This window comes from Glycine soja, chromosome 7 (assembly GCF_004193775.1).
Source record: "Glycine soja cultivar W05 chromosome 7, ASM419377v2, whole genome shotgun sequence".
Lineage (NCBI taxonomy): Eukaryota > Viridiplantae > Streptophyta > Magnoliopsida > Fabales > Fabaceae > Glycine > Glycine soja.
In genome coordinates, this window is record NC_041008.1 from 6,018,143 (window position 1) to 6,043,084 (window position 24,942).

The 24,942-nt window shown below is 29.9% G+C and overlaps 1 protein-coding gene across 6 annotated transcripts; it reads left to right on the forward strand.

The window, feature by feature from the left end:
• The first annotated feature begins 2,247 nt into the window (after nucleotides 1-2,247).
• On the forward strand, nucleotides 2,248-24,942 carry LOC114418378. 6 transcript variants are annotated; one of them, XM_028383685.1, is made up of 16 exons: nucleotides 2,248-2,388; nucleotides 2,474-2,548; nucleotides 2,783-2,929; nucleotides 4,745-4,878; nucleotides 7,533-10,462; nucleotides 10,558-10,809; nucleotides 10,913-11,629; nucleotides 11,947-12,756; nucleotides 15,102-15,635; nucleotides 16,257-17,096; nucleotides 19,033-19,422; nucleotides 19,522-19,671; nucleotides 20,101-20,904; nucleotides 22,505-22,957; nucleotides 23,626-24,444; nucleotides 24,664-24,942. In XM_028383685.1, the coding sequence occupies exons 5-15, from the start codon at nucleotides 7,574-7,576 to the stop codon at nucleotides 24,427-24,429; spliced, it is 8,643 nt and encodes a 2,880-aa protein (XP_028239486.1). In that variant the 5' UTR covers nucleotides 2,248-2,388; nucleotides 2,474-2,548; nucleotides 2,783-2,929; nucleotides 4,745-4,878; nucleotides 7,533-7,573; the 3' UTR covers nucleotides 24,430-24,444; nucleotides 24,664-24,942. The 6 variants fall into 6 exon arrangements, with proteins under 6 accessions (XP_028239486.1, XP_028239482.1, XP_028239483.1 ...); XM_028383681.1 differs by having other exon boundaries at nucleotides 19,033-19,671; XM_028383682.1 differs by having other exon boundaries at nucleotides 2,796-2,929; nucleotides 19,033-19,671.

A 24,942-nucleotide genomic window follows, 5' to 3' on the forward strand; every position in this document is an offset into this window, starting at 1 on the left:
CATTATAATCAATTTTGTGGGAAACAAAAGCAAGAGATCACAAGTATCAATGAATTGCTTTGTTAAAAATCAATTTCACGATATCCTTTTCACTGCCAGTTTCTTGAATTTTCTTTTGATTTCATTCTTAATTTTACTTTTCATGGGATAAGGCTTTTGATGTTATTTTTGCAATTTTTCTTTTCAAGTCTCTAGAAGCTTACAAATATAATTTTCATACATACTATAATAATGGCAACTAATGATCTCTCTTTAAATCAATCAAGTCTAAATAACCAAAACATTTAAATTATAGACCTATTTTTGTGAATATATACATTGCATCAGATTTGTCAAGAAATTCATCGGGATATCTGCGATGATATTGTTGTCGCCACGGAAACCTATATAACCATCCAACACCATCCACAGATATCAGCAAGAAATACTGGAACAGATATAATATTAATTAATATACATAATAAATATAATTATAAAAAAATTATGTTTATTATTTAATATTATATTTTATATTTATAATTATGTTTGTTTTAATTTATATTATTTTTTTAAACATTTATTATAATATTATATTTACAATGATTAAAAAAGAAAAAAATAAATATTAAATTTTATTTTGGGTATAAAACACGGACAAATTCATTTATGAATGTACAACATAGACTTTTTATTAATAAAGGATAAAAGTTAACCAATGAATAAATTCATTGTATTATTTATATTTTTAAAAATTAAAATTAAATTTTTTAATTTTTGAAAATAAATTTATCAGTAATATACATATTCAAAAATAAAAATAACTATTTAATTATTTGGAAAATTATTAATTTTTTATACTTTGAATATTATTATTGAAACATTTAGTTGATTTAAATACTAAATATGACAATTCTAATTATATTATCTCCTTCTAATTATATAAAATTATAAATAATAGATATAATTGTATAAAGAAAAGTAAAATTTACAACCTTACATCCACACGGGTGCCGTACTAGTTTACCCTTACAAGAAAACTGTTTCATGCTTATACTGGAAGTGGTAACGTGTATCATACTCTGTATTTTTTTTTTTTTTACTGCAATAGATATTTACATCACCCCGATTAATAATGTGAAAATAAGGTAACAATAATTGAGGTAGGTGGCAACGTGTTTCATAAATTCGAAGAACCAAAGGATTGTTCGTTTATTTATGACTTATATCGGTCATTTTTAATTTGTTTAAAATGGTAAGAATTTTCACTCCTACAATGATGGGTGCATGTGGTTCGATTATAAGTATGAGAAATTTTTTTACATCAAATCGAATGAACATAAAATACCTATAAATTAAAATCTTAATACTTTGGAATGAAATATAATATTAAACTCACTTCGTGACCTATTTAATTGATGTTTTTTATGTTTAATTCTCTCAATTACATATAAGGTATAACAAAGTTCATTTGTGCATCCAATTTAAAATACATATATCATAATTTAAACCACAATTTATAAGCTCCTTAACAATTTTTTTATAGAACTCATTTTCCAATATATAGAATAAGTACTTATGCATACTTCATTATGCAAGTAAATTTTCTTTTCTTCTACCTATTTTATAAGATTATTTTTGTAGATTTATTTTTTGTTGTCAATAAAAGATATTAATAATTAATTAAAATAATTTACTTTTAAATATATAAATTAAATATGTTTCTCTAAAAATTAATTAAATTATTTTTAAATCTAATTTTTTTATTTAATCCCTATATATTTTATAAAAATGTTATTTGTAGTTCATCAGAATATATAGATAAATTTTATCGAAAAAATATTCAGAAAATTACTGATTAATGATGCAATGAAGATAAGATGACAATTGATATAGTAGGAAATAAACCTTCGTTTATAAAGAGCTCATTTAGATTAAAAAAAAATCATACAAATTTTAAGGAAAAAAAAGAAGAAAAAAACTTATCCATAAACAAAAATTATTATTTAACCTTTTAATTAATTACGGCATTTAAAAAATCATGTTTTAAAGAAAATAATATAAGATAACTTTTATAAATTTACTTATGCATAAATAAATAGTATCTTATGTAGTTCATTTGATTATTTTTCTTCAGTTGAAGTGAATGATATTTACTTCAGTCACCCACTACCACCTTAGATTTACTTCAGTCACCCACTACCACCTTACATTTACTTCAGTTACCCACCTCACCAACCTTAAATTTACTTCAGTCACCCACTACCACCTTACATTTACTTCAGTCACCCACTACCACCTTAGAAGCCACACTTTACATTCGAAACAGTATTGTTTATATTTTGTCATTTGTTTGGTCATGCTCTCAGTATTATCTTGCTTCGTTACTCCTTGTTGGTTTTCTACGGAATGGTAGTACGCCATCCATATCCATATCCATATCCTTGAATCATGTTTAGCTTGCTTCTTCCTTAATCTGCTCTTTTCTCACTTTCAGTTTATTGGCATGGGATAGTCGCAAGTAATTAAAGACAAATCACAACTCAGTAGTCATCCAATTCCAAAAAGACAGGTTTAATTTCTTCCTTTCTTAATTAATTTATAGCTTATATTGGCTCTTTTTTTTTTTCATTTATTTAAGATTTGAAGAAATTTCACTCATAAAGATGGATATATAAAGTGCACGGTCAAATCTTTCAACTCTGTTATAAAAAAATAATATATTATAATTTAAGCCACACTTTAATTTGTAGCTCTTTAACAAAACTTTGACAAAATGCATTTCATTCAAACGTCCAATAATAAGCTTTACAAAGCAGCAGCTTCAAAACGAGCGAAGTATTCATAAAGGAGAATGCAGAGAGGCAAATATAAAGAAGAAAAGAAATGGGAAAAAAGAGTACTTGCTGAAGAACAGGAGCTTTCCTCATTCTTAGTTCGTCTCACAACAAAGGTAAGATCCTTAATATCCTTATCGGTTACTTGCGCCCCGTGTTTTAATTTATCCATTGCTGAAATGAATGCCTGTAAATAAATATATTTGCATGATACCAATATGTCTGTTCCTAACTCTTTTTTTTTTTTAATTATCAATTTGATACCCAAAATATATTAAAAGATCTTGGCTTGTGGGTGCTGTTTGGATGGGTTAAGGTGGTGATGATGGAGTTGGAGCAGTGACGTTGGGGGCCAGAGTGGTGGCGTAGCGGTGTAGTGGTTGTGCAGTGTTACTATTTGGGTGGGTTAGATATGGACTTGTGGATGTTGTTTGGGTGACTTAAGATTCTGATGATGGAGTTGGATGGTGTGGTAGGTGAAGGGTGGCATGGCATTGTGGTTGTGGTGGCCAAAGTGAAGAAGAAGAAACGATAATCGTTTTATTTTTAAAAATAATAATAAATATAATGGTGGTTAAAAATTATCATTGTTCATAATCGAAAGCCGCTGAAATGTGTTATCTTAACGACATCAACTCAATTGGACCAAAATAATCAAATTGATCAGTTTTAAAATAATTTAGGATTAAATTAAACATGTTAAAAATTTGGAAATCAAATTAAATCTTTTAACATAATTTGGTAATAATTAAACTTTCTTTTTTTAAGGATATTCCTAGCTTTTGAATTAGTAGTGATGTATATTTTCATTATTTAACTATATGCTTTATTAACAAAAGCAATTGCCTCCCAAGTTACGTCTTGTTAGAATTCTTCATTTTGTCGGTGTTCTGGGGAACAAAAGCAAAATTCTTTGCTACGGACCAAAATATACATTCAAAGTTGGTATCTTTATTTATGTTTATTCAAATTTAACATTCATTTATAATTTTAAACACATGGTTTCTTGATATGGTTTTAGTAAATGCACTTTGATCGAGTTATTGTGCCAAATCTGGTAGGAGGTGTCTCGTGAGCGTTGTGTTTGACCAACCAGTCAACACAACTGTTCCCTTCTCTAAGAGTATAGTTGGAAAAAAAAAATTATCCATTTTGAGCGACCTTGTGTTACAATTGTATTGTGATCATCAATAGGAATCATTTGGATAAATTATTTTTATTATTTAAATAAATTATTTTTTAGCGTCTTGGTTTTGTAATTGTATTATGATCATCAAAATATATTTAAAAATAATCTTGAATGAACGGATTATTGAATTGAATACACTTTGAGTCCAAAGAATAAGAAACTCTTCAAAACTCTAACAATGATGATCAATCATTGATCTTGGATGCATGATACTTAAAGCATGTTAATCTCTCATGAAAAATATACATAACCTCTTGTTGACTCTTTACAAAAGTGAAAGATAACATTTGTAAAAGAGTTACACAAGAAAAAAAATAAGAGTGAGTATTTATATATTTAACTAAAAAAAATAGATTTAACATATTATCAAAATTTGCAATAGATTATTTCAATCAAAATAACCTTGTTCTACATTTTAAAAAACGAGGTTATTGATCACAAATTAATAACCAATTATCTCAATCGACAAAGAGCAATCTTAACTTAGAAACAATGTAATCAATAATGATAATTGATTATATTGATACACATAGTTTCCTTTTTTCTTAAAACACATTTTAATTGATTACATAATGTGATAATTGATTATCCAATGGGACCTAACTAAATTTCACGATCAAATCTTTCAACTCTCATGACTAATGTTATAAAAAAATAATATATTATAATTTAAGCCACACTTTAATTTGTAGCTCTTTAACAAAACTTTGACAAAATGCATTTCATTCAAACTACAAAGCAGCAGCTTCAAAACGAGGGAAGTATTCATAAAGGAGAATACAGAGAGGCAAATATAAAGAAGAAAAGAAATGGGAAAATAGAGTACTTGCTGAAGAACAGGAGCTTTCCTCATTCTTAGTTTGTCTCACAACAAAGGTAAGATCCTTAATATCCTTATCGGTTACTTGCGTCCCGTGTTTTAATTTATCAAATGGGACCTAACTAAATTTCAACAAATAAAAATTTTTGAATTTATTCTAACACATTGTAATAAATTACATATACTTGTAATCAATTACCTTATGCAAAACATAACTTACATCAGAGACTTATGGATTAAGCAAATTAAGAAACATAAATGATTATCCCTAAATTTGTAGAAGATAAGAAAACTAATCTAAAGCACACAAGCCTAGCTAACACAAACAATATAATGCCACACATATGGTAAATGTGTTTTGAGTGTAAAATATCAAAATCAAAACTAAATTTGAGATAAAAGAGGCTTCAATCTTTTTTTTTAATCATAACCCTTTAATTCATCATAAAAAAGACAGACACACACAAACAAACAAAATCGTCTAAATTAACATTTTATCATCAAAATTATATATAAACAACACTTATGTTAGCAATTTAATTTTTTTATTAAATGTGATTAGCTTGTAGCATTAAATTAAATTACATCGAACTACTATTACAAAGTTAAATAATCAATCTAATGATTAGAAAGCTTCAGGTGAACTTTATTATATATAGAGAGAGAGGAGAGATACTATTTAACGTTATATATTATTATTTCTCATGAAATATATATTAGAGTAACTAATGTAGAAAATGAACATAAGTAGTGATAGAAAATTTAACATTACTACTTAAAATTAAAATGATCTAAATAAACATTTAATTATTATAATTGTATATTATATAGCGTTTTATTACTTAATATGAAAATTATCAAAATTATTTTTTTGATTATCAAATTGTACACTACCTCCGTAAAAGAAATAAAGATAATATTAAATAAGATTATGGTAAGTAACATAATTTTGCATTAAATAAAATCGTTAAAAATATGTATAATCATTGATTATTATGAAGCTGAGGTTTCGATAATCCACAAACTTTTATTCAAGTATCTCTTACTATTTTTTTAATAAAAAAGTAACATTTACCATAAACTAGATTTTAAATCCATGCATTGCAAAAATTTCTTTAAAAAATATTTTTTTATATTTTACTTAATACTTTTTAAAATATATTTATCAATAAATTAATATTTTTTAAAATATTTATATTAAATTTGAGGAAGAAGATTATCTATATTCTTAGTTAAGTTCATTTATAAATGTTTTAAATGTGTTTATTGTAAAAAAGGTATATCTTTAGAATTTTTTAATAGTGTAATTTTATTAATTAAGTATGGTTGTTAATTATGTTAAAATATTTTTTTTTCAAAAAAAAAATGTTTGTAATTTCGGAAAAAGAAAAACGAATTGGTTTTTTTATATAGAATCCTCGTATGGATAATACATACATTTTTTCTATTGTTACATTTGAAATGTTAGATTAGTGTTCCAGTCATATGGTATATTGCCTGAAACGTAGGTTTAGTGGTTCTAGAATCATTTGCAATTGTAACCCCTCCAAAACTTCCCATAATTCAGCCACAAAGGTTGTTCCTCTACCAATCCTCTTTGAAAAACCAGAAATCCAATTGCCATCAGTGTCTTGAATCAACCCCCGACAAAGGCTCTGAATTTTTTATCAGTTTCACAGAACATTCAAGCATATCACACAGATATGGAGAGAAACGGGTGAATTACATATAACTTATCCAGCTGCTGCCATTCTACATTTTACCAAATTCACAAATCTAAGCTGCCAATGACATTAATTAATAACTTTTACTAAATGCAACCCGATCCGATGCGGAACTCTGAAAAGTGAAAGAGTGTTTATTTGTCTATCTATTTGGCTATTTGATGGCGGATCTCTGGGGTGGGGTGTGTGATGATTTTTATTTCTTGGATGTCCTTTTTGGTTTCTATAGATTTTATTACCTTCCCCCATGAGTTTCTATAGATGAAGAATTGCTTTTTTTTTTTTCTTTTCTTGATTTATTCATGTTCTACAAAATGAAATCACACAAAGGGGATGGAGACATTTTGGGGGAAAATCATTGCTAATCAGTGGGAAAATGAAGTTTTCTGTAGGCTAAAAAATGGAGAGAATATATATAATTAGTGAAAATTTCTGCATCTCTTTAGTCTAATAATAAGATTCTTATTATTCCGTAATAGATTAATTATGATATCTGTCTATTTAAACACACGTCATCTTATTTAATAGTCTAATCGACTCACTCACTTAATTTAATCACATAAAATATAAAATAAAGTTCATTAATAATAAATAAATAAATAATATAATTATCTTAAAATATTAGTGTACCTTAATTATTACTGAAACCTATTTCAACAATAAAAAGATGGTTATACATGCAGAATTGGTACACAGGTAATGAGTTTAAAAATTCGTAGATGTGCACCAATAGGATGAAATGTGTTTCTGAGTGTGACGCTAAGCATTCTTCTTTCTTCTGAGAATAAAAGAAAAATTCTTTGCTAAAGACAAAAATATACAATATACATTCAAATTTGATATCTTTTCTTTTTTTATGTTTTTTAACTCATGGTTGCTTGATTTGGTTTTAGTAAATGTACTTTGATTTTTGATTGATCAACTATATGATATTCTTTCCTCATTAGCTTTTGAATGATCTGTTTCCACCCTTCATTTTGTTGAAGAGATGTAATTGTACCTAGTACAAGAAAATCAAGGTCAAAGCATGGACGCTGTGTCATCCGCACTACTAGAGCCAGTAACTAATTCTGTGTTGGATCTGATTAAAAAGCAAGTGGATTACATCCGTTATAGGCAAAACATTGATGAACTAGACGAGTGTGTTAAGCAGCTTAAACATAAAAAGGAGATAGTAGATCATAAATGTGAGGAAGCTGTCAAAAATGGACACGAAATTGAAGGTAAGGTTAGAGAATGGTTAGGGAAAGTGGGTAAATTTGAGACAGAAGTGGAGAAGTATCGGAAGGATGATGGCCACAAAAAGACACGGTTTTCCAATTGTTTATTTCTTTACTTTTGGCATAGACTAGGCAGACTAGCAAAGAAGATGGCAGTTGAGGGTAAAAAGATAACCGATGATTGCCCCAATTCTGATGAAATTGCCTATCGGGTATACGTAACATCTAATGATGCCATTTTGTCTAATAATGACCTTATGGATTTTGGTTCTAGAAAATCCATAATGGAACAAATAATGGCAACACTTGTTGAAGATCCCACTGTGAAAATGATTGGAGTGTATGGACGAAGTGGGGTGGGTAAGAGCACTTTAATCAAAGCAATTGCTAAAATTGCTCGAGACAAGAAGTTGTTTAATGTGGTGGCTTTTTCAGAAATAACAGACAACCCCAATCTAAAACAAGTCCAGGAAGATATTGCTTACCCTTTGGGATTGAAATTGGAAGGAGAAGGTGAGAATGTAAGAGCTGATAATCTACGAAGGAGGTTAAAGAAAGAGAAAGAGAACACCCTTATAATCTTGGATGACCTTTGGGACAGATTAGACTTGAATAGGTTGGGAATTCCACTTGATGGTGATGTTGATGATAATGATTTAAGCAAGAAGACAAATAGTGATAATCAGGGTCCCCAAGGGCCGACAAAAGAAAAATCTCTTGGTGATTATAAGGGTTGCAAAATTTTGCTAACTTCAAGGAAACAAAATGTATTAACGGATAAAATGGAAGTTAAATTAACTTTCTGTGTAGAGGAATTAGATGAAAAAGATGCTCTGAAGTTGTTTCGGAAGGAGGCTGGAATACATGGTGAAATGTCCAAGTCTAAACAAGAAATTGTTAAGAAGTATTGTGCTGGGTTACCTATGGCAATAGTTACAGTTGGAAGGGCATTAAGAGACAAGAGCGACTCAGAGTGGGAAAAACTTAAAAACCAAGACCTGGTGGGAGTTCAGAATCCGATGGAGATTTCTGTAAAAATGAGTTATGACCATCTAGAAAATGAGGAGCTCAAGTCCATTTTCTTTCTTTGTGCTCAAATGGGTCATCAACCCCTAATTATGGACTTGGTGAAGTATTGCTTTGGTTTGGGAATACTTGAAGGGGTCTACTCGCTTGGGGAAGCTCGGGACAGAATATCTACATCAATCAAAAAGCTGAAAGACTCAGGTTTGGTGTTGGATGGAAGTTCTAGTATTCATTTCAATATGCACGATCTGGTTCGAGATGCTGCTTTATCTATAGCACAGAACGAGCAAAATGTATTTACTTTGAGAAATGGGAAACTTAATGATTGGCCTGAACTCAAGAGGTGCACTTCTATTTCTATATGCAATAGTGATATCATTGATGAGCTTCCTAATGTTATGAACTGTCCTCAACTTAAATTTTTCCAAATTGACAATGATGATCCATCTTTAAAAATACCTGAGAGTTTTTTTAAGAGAATGAAAAAACTCAGAGTGTTAATATTGACTGGCTTTCATCTATCAAGCTTACCATCTTCAATTAAGTGCCTATCAGACCTCAGATTGCTTTGTTTGGAGCGATGCACTTTAGATGACAACTTATCCATCATAGGGAAGCTGAAAAAATTAAGAATTCTCAGCTTTTCTGGATCTCGAATTGAAAATTTGCCAGCTGAGTTGAAGGACTTGGATAAACTACAATTACTAGACATCAGCAATTGTTCAATAGTCACCATGATTCCACCTAATCTTATATCAAGGTTGACTTCGTTGGAAGAGCTGTATGTAAGAAAGTGTTTCATGGAAGTGTCGGAGGAAGGAGAGAGAAACCAAAGTCAAAATTCATTTATTTCTGAACTAAAGCATTTGCATCAATTGCAAGTGGTGGACTTAAGCATTCCATGTGCTGAATTTTTTGCAAAGGAATTGTTCTTTGACAACTTAAGTGATTACAAGATTGAGATTGGGAACTTCAAAACTCTTTCAGCTGGAGATTTCAGAATGCCTAATAAGTATGAAAATTTCAAATCTTTGGCATTGGAGCTGAAGGATGACACTGACAATATTCACTCTCAGACAGGAATAAAGTTGTTGTTTGAAACAGTTGAAAATTTGTTTTTGGGAGAGCTGAATGGTGTTCAAGATGTTATTAATGAGTTGAATTTGAATGGATTTCCACATCTGAAACACTTTTCCATCGTAAACAACCCTAGCATCAAATATATCATCAACTCAAAGGATTTGTTTTATCCTCAGGATGTTTTTCCCAAGTTGGAATCTCTATGCCTCTACAAACTAAAAGAGATAGAGATGATATACTTTAGTTCAGGTACAGAGATGATATGCTTTAGTCCATTTACAGATTGCTCGTTCACCAAATTGAAAACGATCAAGGTCCAGAAGTGTGACCAATTGAAGAATCTTTTCTCCTTTTGCATGGTTAAATTGCTTGTGAGTCTTGAAACAATTGGTGTTTCCGATTGTGGTTCTTTAGAGGAGATCATTAAAATACCTGACAATTCTAATAAGATTGAGTTTCTTAAGTTGATGTCTTTGTCACTTGAATCATTATCATCATTCACTAGTTTTTATACCACAGTAGAGGGGTCTTCTACAAACAGGGATCAGATACAAATTACTGTTATGACTCCTCCTCTTTTTGGTGAACTGGTATGATAGTGCATATTTTTCCTTTAAAAATTTTAATTAGTCTGTGACTACTTATTTTTCAGTTGCAAATATGTTAATTGTGTATGTGCTTGCAGGTTGAAATACCAAACTTAGAGAACTTGAATTTAATCTCAATGAACAAGATCCAGAAGATATGGAGCGACCAGCCCCCGTCAAACTTCTGCTTTCAAAACTTAATAAAATTATTTGTGAAAGATTGTGAAAATTTGAGATATTTGTGTTCATTGTCCGTGGCCAGCAGTTTGAGGAAACTGAAAGGCCTCTTTGTAAGCAACTGTAAAATGATGGAGAAGATTTTTAGCACAGAAGGAAATAGTGCAGACAAGGTGTGTATAGGTGTAAATAAGTAAATTTTTATAGTTGACTGAATGTTATGCATTTCTGTTTAGTTTCATTACCAAATAATGGCTTGTTTTCATCGAAGTGCAGGTTTGCGTCTTTCCTGAGTTAGAGGAAATCGACCTCGACCAAATGGATGAGTTAACAGACATATGGCAAGCTGAAGTGAGTGCTGATTCCTTTTCTAGTCTCACTTCTGTGTACATTTATAGGTGCAATAAACTAGACAAAATTTTTCCGAGTCACATGGAAGGATGGTTTGCGAGTTTGAACAGCTTGAAGGTTTCTTATTGTGAGTCAGTGGAAGTGATTTTTGAAATCAAAGATTCTCAGCAAGTAGATGCATCTGGTGGGATAGACACAAATTTGCAGGTTGTTGATGTATCCTATCTCCCAAAGTTGGAGCAAGTGTGGAGCAGGGATCCAGGAGGAATTCTTAACTTCAAAAAACTGCAGAGTATAGAGGTGTATTATTGTGAAAGATTGAGGAATGTATTTCCAGCTTCTGTGGCCAAAGATGTTCCAAAGCTTGAATACATGTCGGTCAGACGGTGTGATGGAATTGTGGAAATTGTTGCCTGTCAAGATGGATCCGAAACAAACACTGAACAATTAGTGTTTCCTGAACTAACCTACATGAATTTAAATGGCCTACGAAGCATCCAGCATTTCTACAGGGGGAGACATCCTATAGAGTGTCCAAAATTGAAGAAGTTGGAAGTAGACGAATGTAACAAGAAGCTAAAAACATTCGGAACCGGAGAAAGGAGCAATGAAGAAGATGAAGCAGTTATGTCAGCTGAAAAGGTAAGTCATATAGTGAGACATAAATGGAGAGTGATATTGTAAGATGTGTGGCATACTTAAAAAAGATATAGCCCTGCTAAATATAATATGGATTATTAATTTAACGTCTCTCGTCCCCTAATCCCTCTAAATCCAAATTCCTCATTGTGCCTTAAAATTTTATTTAGAATTTAGAATTGAAGGGAATGTTTGACAATTATTATAATTTAAGAGCATTTTTTAGTCTTGATGGGACCCCAGAGTAACCAATGTGCTCCATCAGGGATAAGCTTCCTTCTTCATAGTTTACTATTTACTTTTCTTTTATTTTTCTGTAGATATTCCCCAACTTGGAGTTTTTGGATATTCACTTTGACGAAGCACAGAAGTGGTTATTGAGCAACACTGTGAAGCATCGAATGCACCGTTTAAAAGAGCTTAGGTTAACCGAAGTTAATGATGGTGAACGTCTCTGTCAAATTCTGTACAGAATGCCAAATCTAGAAAAGTTATTATTGTGGGAAGCTAAACATTTGCTTAAAGAGTCGTCGGAGTCACGTTTGGGAACCGTATTACAGCTGAAGGAATTGGTTTTGTCATCGTCAGAGATAAAGGATATAGGATTTGAACGAGAACCAGTTCTACAGAGACTAGAGCTTTTGAGCTTATCTGAGTGCCACAAATTGAGGAATTTGGCTCCTCCCTCGGTATCATTGGCTTACTTGACAAATTTGAATGTAAAGTATTGTAAAGGATTAAGGAATTTAATGGCATCCTCAACTGCAAAAAGCTTGGTTCAACTTAAGTCCATGACGATAAGCGGATGTGATGAATTAGAGGAAATAGTAAGCAATGAGGGAAATGAAGAAGCAGAGCAAATAGTGTTTGGCAAATTGATTACTATAGAACTTGAGTGGCTAAAAAAGCTGAAAAGTTTTTGCAGTTACAAGAACTATGAATTCAAATTCCCGTCATTGGAAGTATTGATTGTGAGAAAATGCCCATGGATGCAAAGATTCACGGAGGGTGGCGCAAGAGCAGCAAAGTTACAAAACATAGTTACTGCTTATGAAGTTGGAAAAGAGGAAGCCAAATGGCAGTGGGAAGGAGACTTGAATGCCACCATACAAAATGTTTGGGAAGATCAGGTACTTATTCATTTTTAATACGTTAATGTTTTATTTATAATTTTAGTCTCTTTAATATTTTAAAATATTCATTTATAATCCTTCACGCGAAATTAAAATTAAAAAAATACAAACTTATAAAATAAAAAATGAGTAAAACATATTACAGAAATGAAAATTAAAAAAGCATAAACTTTTAAGGATTAAAATTAAAAAAAAACTTACCAGAGATAAAAATAAAAAAATATTAACTTACATTTATCAAATACATATTTAAACTTATATTTATTTCAAATTCTCCTAATTTTATTAACTTTTCTTCTTTCCTTAAAAAAACAAACTTTTTTTCTTTCATGAGATAAAAAAAATTACTTCCCATGAATGGAAATTATAAATCCTTGTTTTTGCCATAAAAAGCCTTAACCATAAAGTATGTTAAATTTCTTAAGATATAAATATGTTAGCTCAAAAAACCAGCATTTATATAAATTTATTAATCATTTTTGTTTTAAAAAAATTCATTCTTAAAATTTAAAATAATACGAATTTGACTGCTTCATGTAACCAGCTTAGTCATAAAGAAAACTTTCCCTCATCTTACAACTTTTCTTTTTAATCAAAATAAATAAACTTCAATTCATATTTGATTGTCATCCATTAATTTTTTGTTAACATTTTTAGTCCTTCTAGAAATTTTTGCTCATTATTAATCCTATTATTTATGTTATATTTAATAAGTTAACAAATTCATATTTGATCGACCAACACATTTTTAGAGGGATTAAAACTTTAAAGAAAGATTGAAAATTGTCAAAAAAGAGGAAAAAATTAGAATATAAAAAGATGAGAGTTAAAAACTTAATTAAAAAAATAACTTGTTGATTTGTAAAATGGAACAAGTTGCATTTGAATTTACAAATATAAAATAACATATAAACGTGATAATAAGTTAACAAAGTTATCCATATAATTTGTGACTATTTATATATCTATAAAATAAAAATCACATGAGAAGTTATTATAACTTACAAGGTTGATTTTATAGTTGGGAAGAAGGATTTGAAGGAAAAAAGATGAAAGAGGTTTTAAGTTACTATATTTTTACTAATATTTTAATAAAAAAAAACTAACAACTAATATTAATGGATGAAAAAAATATCTTTTATACATACTGAAGAATAAGGATAAAATATATTTTTTTTCTTTTTTTGTTAAAATATAAAATATCGTGAAAATAAAATGACATTATTACACCTAAGAGTAAATGATAAAATATTTCTTAAACGAATCATCCATAATTTCATCATTGATAAAAATAAATTATCATGTTATTTACTTATATATTTTTTGTTTAACCTTTTGTGCAGCTATCCATATTTAGTATTTTAGCACATGAATGTCTGAAAGTAAATATTTATTTATACAACAAGATTTTGTAATTTATAATAAATAAATATTTTAATTATATAAATTATATTATAATTAAATTTTATAATATATAATTTTTAACATATAAATTACATTTTAAATTTATGAAAAATAATTTGTTAGGATGTATTATTATTTTAAATAATTGATGTTTTCTTTTAAAAATATTTAAATTAAAGTTAGAAACAAGGATGCCGTCAAGTTTTCTTACGCCAATTATCTTAGTTTTGTTTCTCTCTGATGGAAGGAAGGAAGCTTTTTTAATGGTCCCCTGGTGATTGATGATGAAACTTGGAATGTAATTTTATAATAAACAACAGACATAATTGCTCCCTCCATATTAATATCAACTCAGTCCCATCATTCTTTGGTGTTGGCCAAGATAGCAAGAGTTGATGGATTTATTTTTTATTATTAATTATTAATTATATAAAAATTTATTTATATTTATTATCCATTTGACTAGTGAGTTTTAAGATATTAGGTGTTTTTCATTAAAATATAATAAATATATTTTTAATTAATATGATAATCTCAAAGTAAAAAAATTATTATATTTATTGTTAACAATTTTTCATTGAAAGTTTAAAATAATGTTAACAATTATTATTATTATTATAATTTCTAGTTTAATTTTAATCCAGATCTATCAAGTTAACAATTTAATAATAAATAAATAATAATTTTTTTCATCAAAATTAATAATAAGATGGATTGATCTTTAACATATATATTTAATTCCAACAATATATATATATATATATATATATATATATATATATATCTAATTTTACATTTTTACTTATGGTTTATCTAAAAATAATAAAATAAATCTATGATCTTATAGTTTATATTATAAATAGATTTCTTTATTAATTAATAATATTTTTTATAATATAGAGCCTTTTGTAAATAATATCCTATTTTGAAATGCACAGCTTTTGGAGTCTGCAAGTACTGCATCATCTCTTAGTCTCAGATATAGCCCACTCCAAGTGATATGGCTTGACTCACGGCGGATCACAAAGTCGTGCTTCAGTAAGTTGAAGTCTTTGACTGTGTACGGATGCCAATTTTTAACAGATGTTGTCATACCCTTCTATTTACTTCCTCTCTTAACTAATTTGGAACAATTACAAGTCCGAAACTGTGGTTCTGTGAAAAGCATATTTGACGTGACAACAACTAAGGGAGCAGCAGCCTTCCCTAGACCTCTCCCTTTTTCCCTCAAGAAATTGACTTTAGAGAGGCTGCCAAAACTGGAGAATGTCTGGAATGAAGATCCTCATGGAATTCTAACCATGCAACTTCTACAACATGTTATTGTTGCAGAGGATAATGCAGATCCAAGAGAAGCAAATCTGGAGCTTACGTTCCCGGGTCCCTGTGTGAGGTCATTGAAACTACAAGGTTTGCCCAAGTTCAAGTATTTTTACTACTGCTCACTCCAGACACCTACCGAGGATGAAATGGTACTATTGTGTTACTACTTTGTCCTTACTGCATAATCTCATGCCTGCAAATTAAATATAATTGCACTACTTCATTTTTATTGTTCAACATGAGTGATATGAACATGGTCTTAAAATTAAAATGTGAGAATTTCACGTACATTACTATATATGCTGTGTTCTATCTTCTATGCCTATTAACCCCCATTTTTCATATGTTTTACATAAATAAGTAAAAGAATACACTTAAGGGTACATGTTGCATTCATGACACAACAATGACATTTTAGGTTTGAGCTTTATTCTTATTAATACAGACAATTACATAGAATCTTACACATGCCATTTTACTTTATCAAATACAATGTATGGATGGTTTTCAAATCTTTATAAACAATCTCCCTACCATATAAAGGATCGAATTTTTCATCATTTTCTTCTCCGTTGGAACCACTACTACCTCCCTTAAGGTCTCCTTTATCACCTTTTCCATCTAAAATTTTAAACTACAAATAAATAAATTTGTTTAGGCACAAACCGTATCAAAATCCCTTCCACCTTATTAATAGCTAGCTAGCCAGGTTCATCTCTTTTACAACCTCCCTAACCTGCTTTTGCTTGGTTATCGGTTTCTCTTGGTAGCCTACATCCAACTTACAGTGCCTGTCACTCGGTGAAAAAGGACTGGAGATGATCAAGCGTGGAGAATTTCAGAGAAACTTCTTACACAAGTTACAAGTTCTTACTCTGTGCTTTCATATTGGGTCGAATGTATTTCCATATGAAATTCTACAACTGGCGCCCAATATAGAGAAGCTTGTGGTGTGTGATGGTTCCTTCAAGGAGATTTTCTGCTTTGATAGTCTTAATGTGGATGAGGCTGGACTCCTATTACAGCTCAAAGTCTTATGCTTGGACTCCCTTCCAGAGCTTGTTTCCATTGGGTTAGAGAACTCTTCGATTCAGCCCTTACTGGGAAATCTAGAAACCTTGGAAGTAATAGGTTGTTCTAGTTTAAAAGACTTGGTACCATCTACAGTGTCTTTTTCCAATCTGACATATTTGGAAGTAGAAAGATGCCCTTGCCTGCTATTTTTGTTCACATCCTCCACAGCAAGAAGTTTGGGGCAACTCAAAACAATGAAGATAAGTTGCTGTTATTCAATTGAAGAGGTAGTAGTCTCTAAGGACGGGGATGAATCACATGAGGAGGAGATTATATTTCCGCAGCTCAATTGTTTGAAACTTGAAGAACTACCAAAGCTGAGAAGCTTCTATAAAGGAAGTTTATTAAGTTTCCCATCATTGGAGGAATTGTCAGTAATCTCTTGCGAGTGGATGGAAACATTATGTCCAGGTACCCTTAAAGCAGACAAGTTGGTTCAAGTTCAACTTCAGAAGAGTTATTCTTGGAGGCACTCAGATCCTATCAAATTGGAAAATGACCTGAACTCTACCATGCGGGAGGCATTTAGGGAAAAGGTATGTTTTCAATTATTTTGATTAGATATGATTGATATTGGTGTATGTTGTTCTTATAATGCAAAATATACACCGTTAATTAGGTTAATTAGATTCATCTTCAAATTAACTTTGGCCTCATCCAATTTATCTTGGATTCTCAGCGTCGTCTAATTTTTCGGAAAACCAAAAAACTCACAGAAACAACATTTATGTGCCAATTCAATTTGGCTAATATTAATTTTTTACGTTAAACTCATAATATTTAAATAATTTAATTTATTTTCTATGTACTTTATCAATGCTACTTAACTTATATATATATATATATATATATATTAATAATATAAAATGAATCCAAACTCTTTCAAGTCATTGTAAAAATGATTTGAAAATTATTTAATTTTATTTTATTAGTAAACATTTAATTTTATTTATATTAATCCAATTAAATAAAAGACACTATCAATCTTTTATCATCCACTCTTATATACATATTCAAAATATTTATCTTTTAGCAATTTTAACTATATAAAAAAATTATCTTCTAGGATTAAGATACTAATCATATTTAAAATCTAGATTAGGTAGTTAAAATGTTAGTTGTTCATTTTTTTAATTTTCTTTAACTTTTTGTTATTTCTTCATTTATACATAAAAATAAATTAAATAGATATTAAAAAAATTAGAGTGACTTGAAGAGGTTTAGATTCACTGCATATTATTATTAATTATTACTAATACAAATAAAAGTTAAGTAGCATAAGTAAGACATATAAAAAATAATTATTTAAATTTATTTATATTTATTATCCATTTGACTAGTGAGTTTTAAGAAATTAGGTGTTTTTCATTAAAATATATTAAATATATTTTTAATTAATATGATAATCTCAAAGTAAAAAAGTTATTATATTTATTATTATGAATTTTTCATTGAAATTTTAAAATAATGTTAACAACTAAGGATTCTCACTTGAATTAATTTATTGATGTCATCCACATGTGAATTATTTATATATATAATTTAATAAATAACATTAATTATTTTTCTTCAATAAAAACTGTTATGGATACATGAATCTGTGCCTATTATTATTATCTTATTTCATAAATTAGATTAAAATTATATAACAATTGATTATTATTATTATTAAAATTTCTATCATATAACATGTGTTAATTTTAACTGGATCTATCAAGCTAACAACTTAATAATAAATAAATAATAGTTTTTTTTTATCAAAATTAATAATAGGATGGATTAGATCTTTTAACATATATATTTAATTCCAACAATAAATATATATATATATATATGTATATATAATTTTACATTTTTATTAATGGTTTATCTAAAAATAATAAAATAAATCTATGATCTTATAGTTTATATTATAAATAGCTTTCTTTATTAATTAATAATATTTTTATAATATAGAGCTATTTTTTTCATTTGTTAAACCCATGTTTGTTTGAATTTTTATTCAGATTTTTCTATGATTTTTTTCTACAAATTGTTATAATTTTGAGAGAGAAAAATATGATTATTTTCTTTAAGTTCATTAAAAAATCCATAGATTTTTTTCCCTGTATCCTCACACAAATATTTTGTATATAAACAAACAAACTAAATGTTTCAGGTTCATTTATTTACACAAAAAAATGGAAATGAAATTTTTAATTTTTCAGACAAAAGTAAAAAAAAAATTATACTATATAAAAAATATTTTGGTTCCTCCAATATTTTTTTTCTCAAAGTTCCGCCACTGATTTCATGCGTCTCTATGTCTAATATCAAGTTCCTCTCTTTTTCTTTGTCTTTTTATTAACTAAATTCAGTATTAATACAGTAACTGATTTATGACTAATCTATCTATTTGTTATAATGTAATCGCCAGCTATGAAACTGACATATTAGCCTTTTGTAAATAATATCCTATTTTGAAATGCACAGCTTTTGGAGTCTACAAGTACTGCATCATTTCTTAGTCTCGGAGATAGCCCACTACAAGTGATATGGCTTGACTCACGGTGGATCCCAAAATCGGGCTTCAGTAAGTTGAAGTCTTTGACTGTGTACGGATGCCAATTTTTAACAGATGTTGTCATACCCTTCTATTTACTTCCTTTCTTAACTAATTTGGAACAATTACAAGTCTCGGACTGTCGTTCTGTGAAAAGCATATTTGACGTGAAAACAGCTATGGGATTGGGAGCAGCAGCCTTCCCTAGACCTCTCCCTTTTTCCCTCAAGAAATTGACTTTAGAGAGGCTGCCAAAACTGGAGAATGTCTGGAATGAAGATCCTCATGGAATTCTAACCATGCAACTTCTACAACATGTTATTGTTGAGGAATGTAAATGCCTTACAAGTGTGTTTCCCGCATCAGTAGCCAAAGATCTTGAAAAACTAGTTGTCAAAGACTGTAAGGAATTGATGGAAATTGTTGCAGAGGATAATGCAGATCCAAGAGAAGCAAATCTGGAGCTTACGTTCCCGGGTCCCTGTGTGAGGTCATTGAAACTACAAGGTTTGCCCAAGTTCAAGTATTTTTACTACTGCTCACTCCAGACACCTACCGAGGATGAAATGGTACTATTGTGTTACTACTTTGTCCTTACTGCATAATCTCATGCCTGCAAATTAAATATAATTGCACTACTTCATTTTTATTGTTCAACATGAGTGATATGAACATTCTCTTAAAATTAAAATGTGAGAATTTCACGTACATTACTATATATGCTGTGTTCTATCTTCTATGCCTATTAACCCCCATTTTTCATATGTTTTACATAAATAAGTAAAAGAATACACTTAAGGGTACATGTTGCATTCATGATACAACAATGACATTTTAGGTTTGAGCTTTATTCTTATTAATACAGACAATTACAGAGAATCTTACACACGCCATTTTACTTTATCAAATATCATGTATGGATGGTTCTCAAATCTTTAAAAACAATCTTTATAACTGCTCTAACCTGCTTTTGCTTGGTTATCGGTTTCTGTTCGTAGCCTACATCCAACTTGAAGTGCCTGTCACTCGGTGAAAAAGGACTGGAGATGATCAAGCGTGGAGAATTTCAGAGAAACTTCTTACTCAAGTTACAAGTTCTTACTCTGTGCTTTCATAATGGGTCGGATGTATTTCCATATGAAATTCTACAACTGGCGCCCAATATAGAGAAGCTTGTGGTGTACAATGCTTCCTTCAAGGAGATTAATGTGGATTATACTGGACTCCTATTACAGCTCAAAGCCCTATGCTTGGACTCCTTTCCAGAGCTTGTTTCCATTGGGTTAGAGAACTCTTGGGTTCAGCCCTTACTGGGAAATCTAGAAACCTTGGAAGTAATAGGTTGTTTTAGTTTAAAAGACTTGGTACCATCTACAGTGTCTTTCTCCTATCTGACATATTTGCAAGTACAAGATTGCAACAGCCTGCTATATTTGTTGACATCCTCAACAGCAAGAAGTTTGGGTCAACTCAAAAGAATGGAGATAAAACGGTGTGGTTCAATTGAAGAGGTAGTCTCTAAGGAGGGAGGTGAATCACATGAGGAGGAGATAATATTTCCGCAGCTCAATTGTTTGAAACTTGAAGGGTTACGAAAGCTGAGAAGCTTCTATAAAGGAAGTTTATTAAGTTTCCCATCATTGGAGGAATTGTCAGTAATGGAGTGCGAGTGGATGGAAACATTATGTCCAGGTACCCTAAAAGCAGACAAGTTGGTTCAAGTTCAACTTAACAGATACTCAGATGCTATCAAATTGGAAAATGACCTGAACTCTACCATGCGGGAGGCATTTGGGAAAAAGGTATGTTTTCAATTATTTTCATTAAATATGATTGATATTGGTGTATGTTGTTCTTATAATGCAAAATATACACCGTTAGGTTGATTAGATTCATCTTCAACTTAACTTTGGCCTCATCCAATTTATCTTGGATTTTCAGCGTCGTCCAATTTTTCGGAAAACCAAAAAACTCACAGAAACAACATTTATGTGCCAATCCAATTTGGCTAATATTAATTTTTTACGTTAAACTCATAATATTTAAATAATTTAATTTATTTTCTATGTACTTTATCAATGCTACTTAACTTTTATATATATTAATAATATAAAATGAATCCAAACTCTTTCAAGTCATTGTAAAAATGATTTGAAAATTATTTAATTTTTATTTTATTAGTAAATCATTTTATTTTATTTATATTAATCCTATTAAATAAAAGAAACTATCAATCTTTTATAATCCACTCTTATATACATATTCAAAATATTTATCTTTTAGCAATTTTAACTATATAAAAAAAATTATCTTCTAGGATTAAGATACTATATAATTATATTTAAAATCTAGATTAGGTAGTTAAAATGTTAGTTGTTCATTTTTTTTTAATTTTCTTTAACTTTTTGTTATTTCTTCATTTATACATAAAAATAAATTAAATAAATATTAAAAAAATTAGAGTGACTTGAAGAAGTTTAGATTCACTGTATATTATTATTAATTACTAATACAAATAAAAGTTAAGTAGTATAAGTAAGGTATATAAAAAATAATTATTTAAATATTAGTGAGTTTAGCTTACTAAAAAATTAAGAGATTCTTTTTTGAGTATAAGGTAAGAGGTTAATATAAGTCAAATAATTTTGTTTGTAACTTAATTGTATGACGTGACTGCAAGCTCAATCTAATGGTATATATTGTGTTGGAGAGAAAAGTATGTTCGAGAGCATCTGGATCTTATATTTTAACGGAGATTAAATGTGTTGTATTTATTAGTAATCATTGCATATATGAATTTTTTATAAGAAATGGTCATTAAATTTGTGCGATTTTCTTATAAATAACTCGCCAGTTGAGACTAATAAATATGTTAAATTTTTCTTAATTTTTCTAAGTAAGATAAAAAAATACTCGATCGACTATCTAGCTTTGATCATGCGTATGTTTTGTCAAATGATGAATTTTGAATTTTGAAAAATAACCTACTCTTTCTTATACAAATATCTAGAAACTTTTTTATGAGTGCAACAAAGACATATAAAAAATATTCTGGAAAATACTTTCATTGTGTGTTGATAAATTTAGAATGAATGTACCAGAATCAACTAGTTGAAAACTATTATCTCAGGCGCATTCATCCAGAAATCAACTCAAGGAGGAGCTGATTTTTTTTCCTTTACAAATTATTTAAATAATTTTGAAGGCAGATTTTGATTAGAGAGCATCCACGATTAACGGAAATCTGGACTATAATCAGAAATTTGTTACTTTTTTAATTTATTATTTTAAAAATAATTATACTTTAAAAATTGAGAGCACATTAGTTATTTGGTGCGATTGGGGATGCATTTCTTCCTACAGATTAATACTACTCTTTTTTTTATTCTTTTACGTTTGCAGTTATGGGACTCTGGAAAGAAATATGTTGACCTCAAAGATAGCCCGCTACAAGAGATATGGCTTAGGCTTCACTCACTGCATATCCCCCCACACTTCTGCTTCACTTACTTAGACACCTTGATTGTGGACGGCTGCCATTTTTTATCAGATGCGGTGTTACCCTTCTCTTTACTTCCTTTATTGCCTAAATTGAAAACATTGAAAGTTCGAAACTGTGATTTTGTGAAAATCATATTTGATGTGACAACTATGGGACCACTCCCTTTTGCCCTGGAGGATTTGATTTTAGAGCGGCTGCCAAATCTGGAGAATGTTTGGAATTCAAATGTTGAGCTTACGTTCCCCCAAGTCAAGTCATTGGCGCTGTGTGATCTGCCAAAGTTAAAGTATGACATGTTGAAGCCATTTACACATCTAGAACCACATACTCTAAATCAAGTCTGTATTCAAAAGGTATCATTACTACTTGTATATATATGAACTAAATTGCCATCATTAGTGTTCTTTACTACTTCTATATATATGAACAAATTGCCATCCTGTTAAAATTAAAAAGTTGTGAACCTTTCCCTTATACAGTTATATATGCTATGTTGAGTCTTCTATCCATCTTCTACGCATATTGGCTTCCATTTTTCTATTTTTTATTTATCTACATAAGTCAGATAATACGGCTACAGCTACTATTCAATATTGATCATGATGAATTTATAATGGAACATGTTGCATTCATGATGTGAAACAGCATTTGAGGTGCGATCCTTATTCTCATTATTTTCTTCTACAACCTTACTAATAATCTCATCTATCACTTTTCCCATCTTAAAATATTAAAGTCGACATACGGTGTGAATATCCTTTCTCCACCTTATTCTTTTTATGGTATCCTTTTCCACCTTATAAATAGATAGCCTAGTTCGTCTTTTTTTCTTTTTTGGTTTTTAAGTAAACTGATTTCTTTTAAATTGACTTGTTTGCACCTATTTAATTGAATTGGTTAATTTGTCATTAATTATTGGACTTATTTTAGCGTGAAAGTTCATTATTTCAATTATATAAAAAGAGCTGGATCTATAACTTCCCTAACCTGCTTTTTCTTCATTGTTGGTTTCTCTTCGTAGCTTACACCCAACATAGAGCACCTGACACTCGGTCAACATGAACTCAACATGATTTTGAGTGGAGAATTCCAGGGAAACCACTTAAACGAGTTAAAAGTGCTTGCTCTGTTCTTTCATATTGAATCCGATGTATTTCTACAACGGGTGCCCAATATAGAGAAGCTTGAGGTGCGTGATGGTTCCTTCAAAGAGATTTTCTGCTTTGATAGCCTTAATGTGGATGAGGATGGATTGGTTTCACAGCTGAAAGTGATATGCCCGGACTCCCTTCCAGAGCTTGTTTCCATTGGGTCAGAGAACTCTGGGATTGTGCCCTTTCTCAGAAATCTAGAAACATTGCAAGTAATCAGCTGTTTGAGTTCAATAAATCTGGTACCATGCACAGTGTCTTTCTCCAATCTGACATATTTGCAAGTATACCGTTGCAAGAGTCTGCTATATTTGTTCACATCCTCAACAGCAAGAAGTTTGGGTCAACTCAAAACAATGGAGATAGGTTGGTGTGATTCAATTGAAGAGATAGTGTCTTCAACAGAGGAAGGGGATGAATCAGATGAGAATGAGATAATATTTCAGCAGCTCAATTGTTTGGTACTTGAACATTTAGGAAAGCTGAGAAGGTTCTACAAAGGGAGTTTAAGTTTCCCGTCCTTGGAGGAATTCACAGTAAAGTATTGCAAGAGGATGGAAAGTTTGTGTGCAGGTAAAGTCAAAACAGACAAGCTGTTACAAGTGACATTCCATTGGTCAGAAGGTGTTATCCCATTGGAAACTGATCTGAACTCTGCCATGCAAAAGCGATAGGCATTTCTGGCAAGGGTATGTCTTTTTATTCAACTGTTGTTATAATACACCGTGTCAGAAATTTAGTTTTTACTAGTATGTTACGTGACAAGATTAATTTAAATTTTGAAAAGAATTTAATTACCGTGTTTAATTTATAATTAAATTCAGAAATTTTTTTATCTTTCGTCGTCTTTGTCATAGTCGTGTTGTTGTTATTATTATTAACTAACATAATTTTTATAAATTGTTTAGGCAATGACTCCAATATTACTATTAGAGGAGATTGATTCACCAACAAAAAATGGTTAGAGGAGATGAACAAATTAAGTGGCCCGGTGCCTACCCAAAAAAAAAAGTGGCCCAGTTTTATTATTTTTGTTTGTGTGTGAATAAAAAATGAATTGTGTGTGTGGTCTACCCAGTTAGTAGTAAAATACATTGTTCTATTCTATTTATTATGTAATGTGTGTGATTATAAGTCTTAAACGACCCTGGAGAATAAAAATGAGGTGATAACTTGTTAGTTTGTAA

Bases quoted from the DNA above. Each gene is read 5' to 3' on its own strand.
- LOC114418378 (XM_028383681.1), top strand. From the start codon at position 7,574: ATGGACGCTGTGTCATCCGCACTACTAGAGCCAGTAACTAATTCTGTG. The intron at 10,810-10,912 runs GTGTGTATAGGT...ATCGAAGTGCAG, and splicing joins AAGGAAATAGTGCAGACAAG to GTTTGCGTCTTTCCTGAGTT. The intron at 15,636-16,256 runs GTACTATTGTGT...TTCTCTTGGTAG, and splicing joins CACCTACCGAGGATGAAATG to CCTACATCCAACTTACAGTG.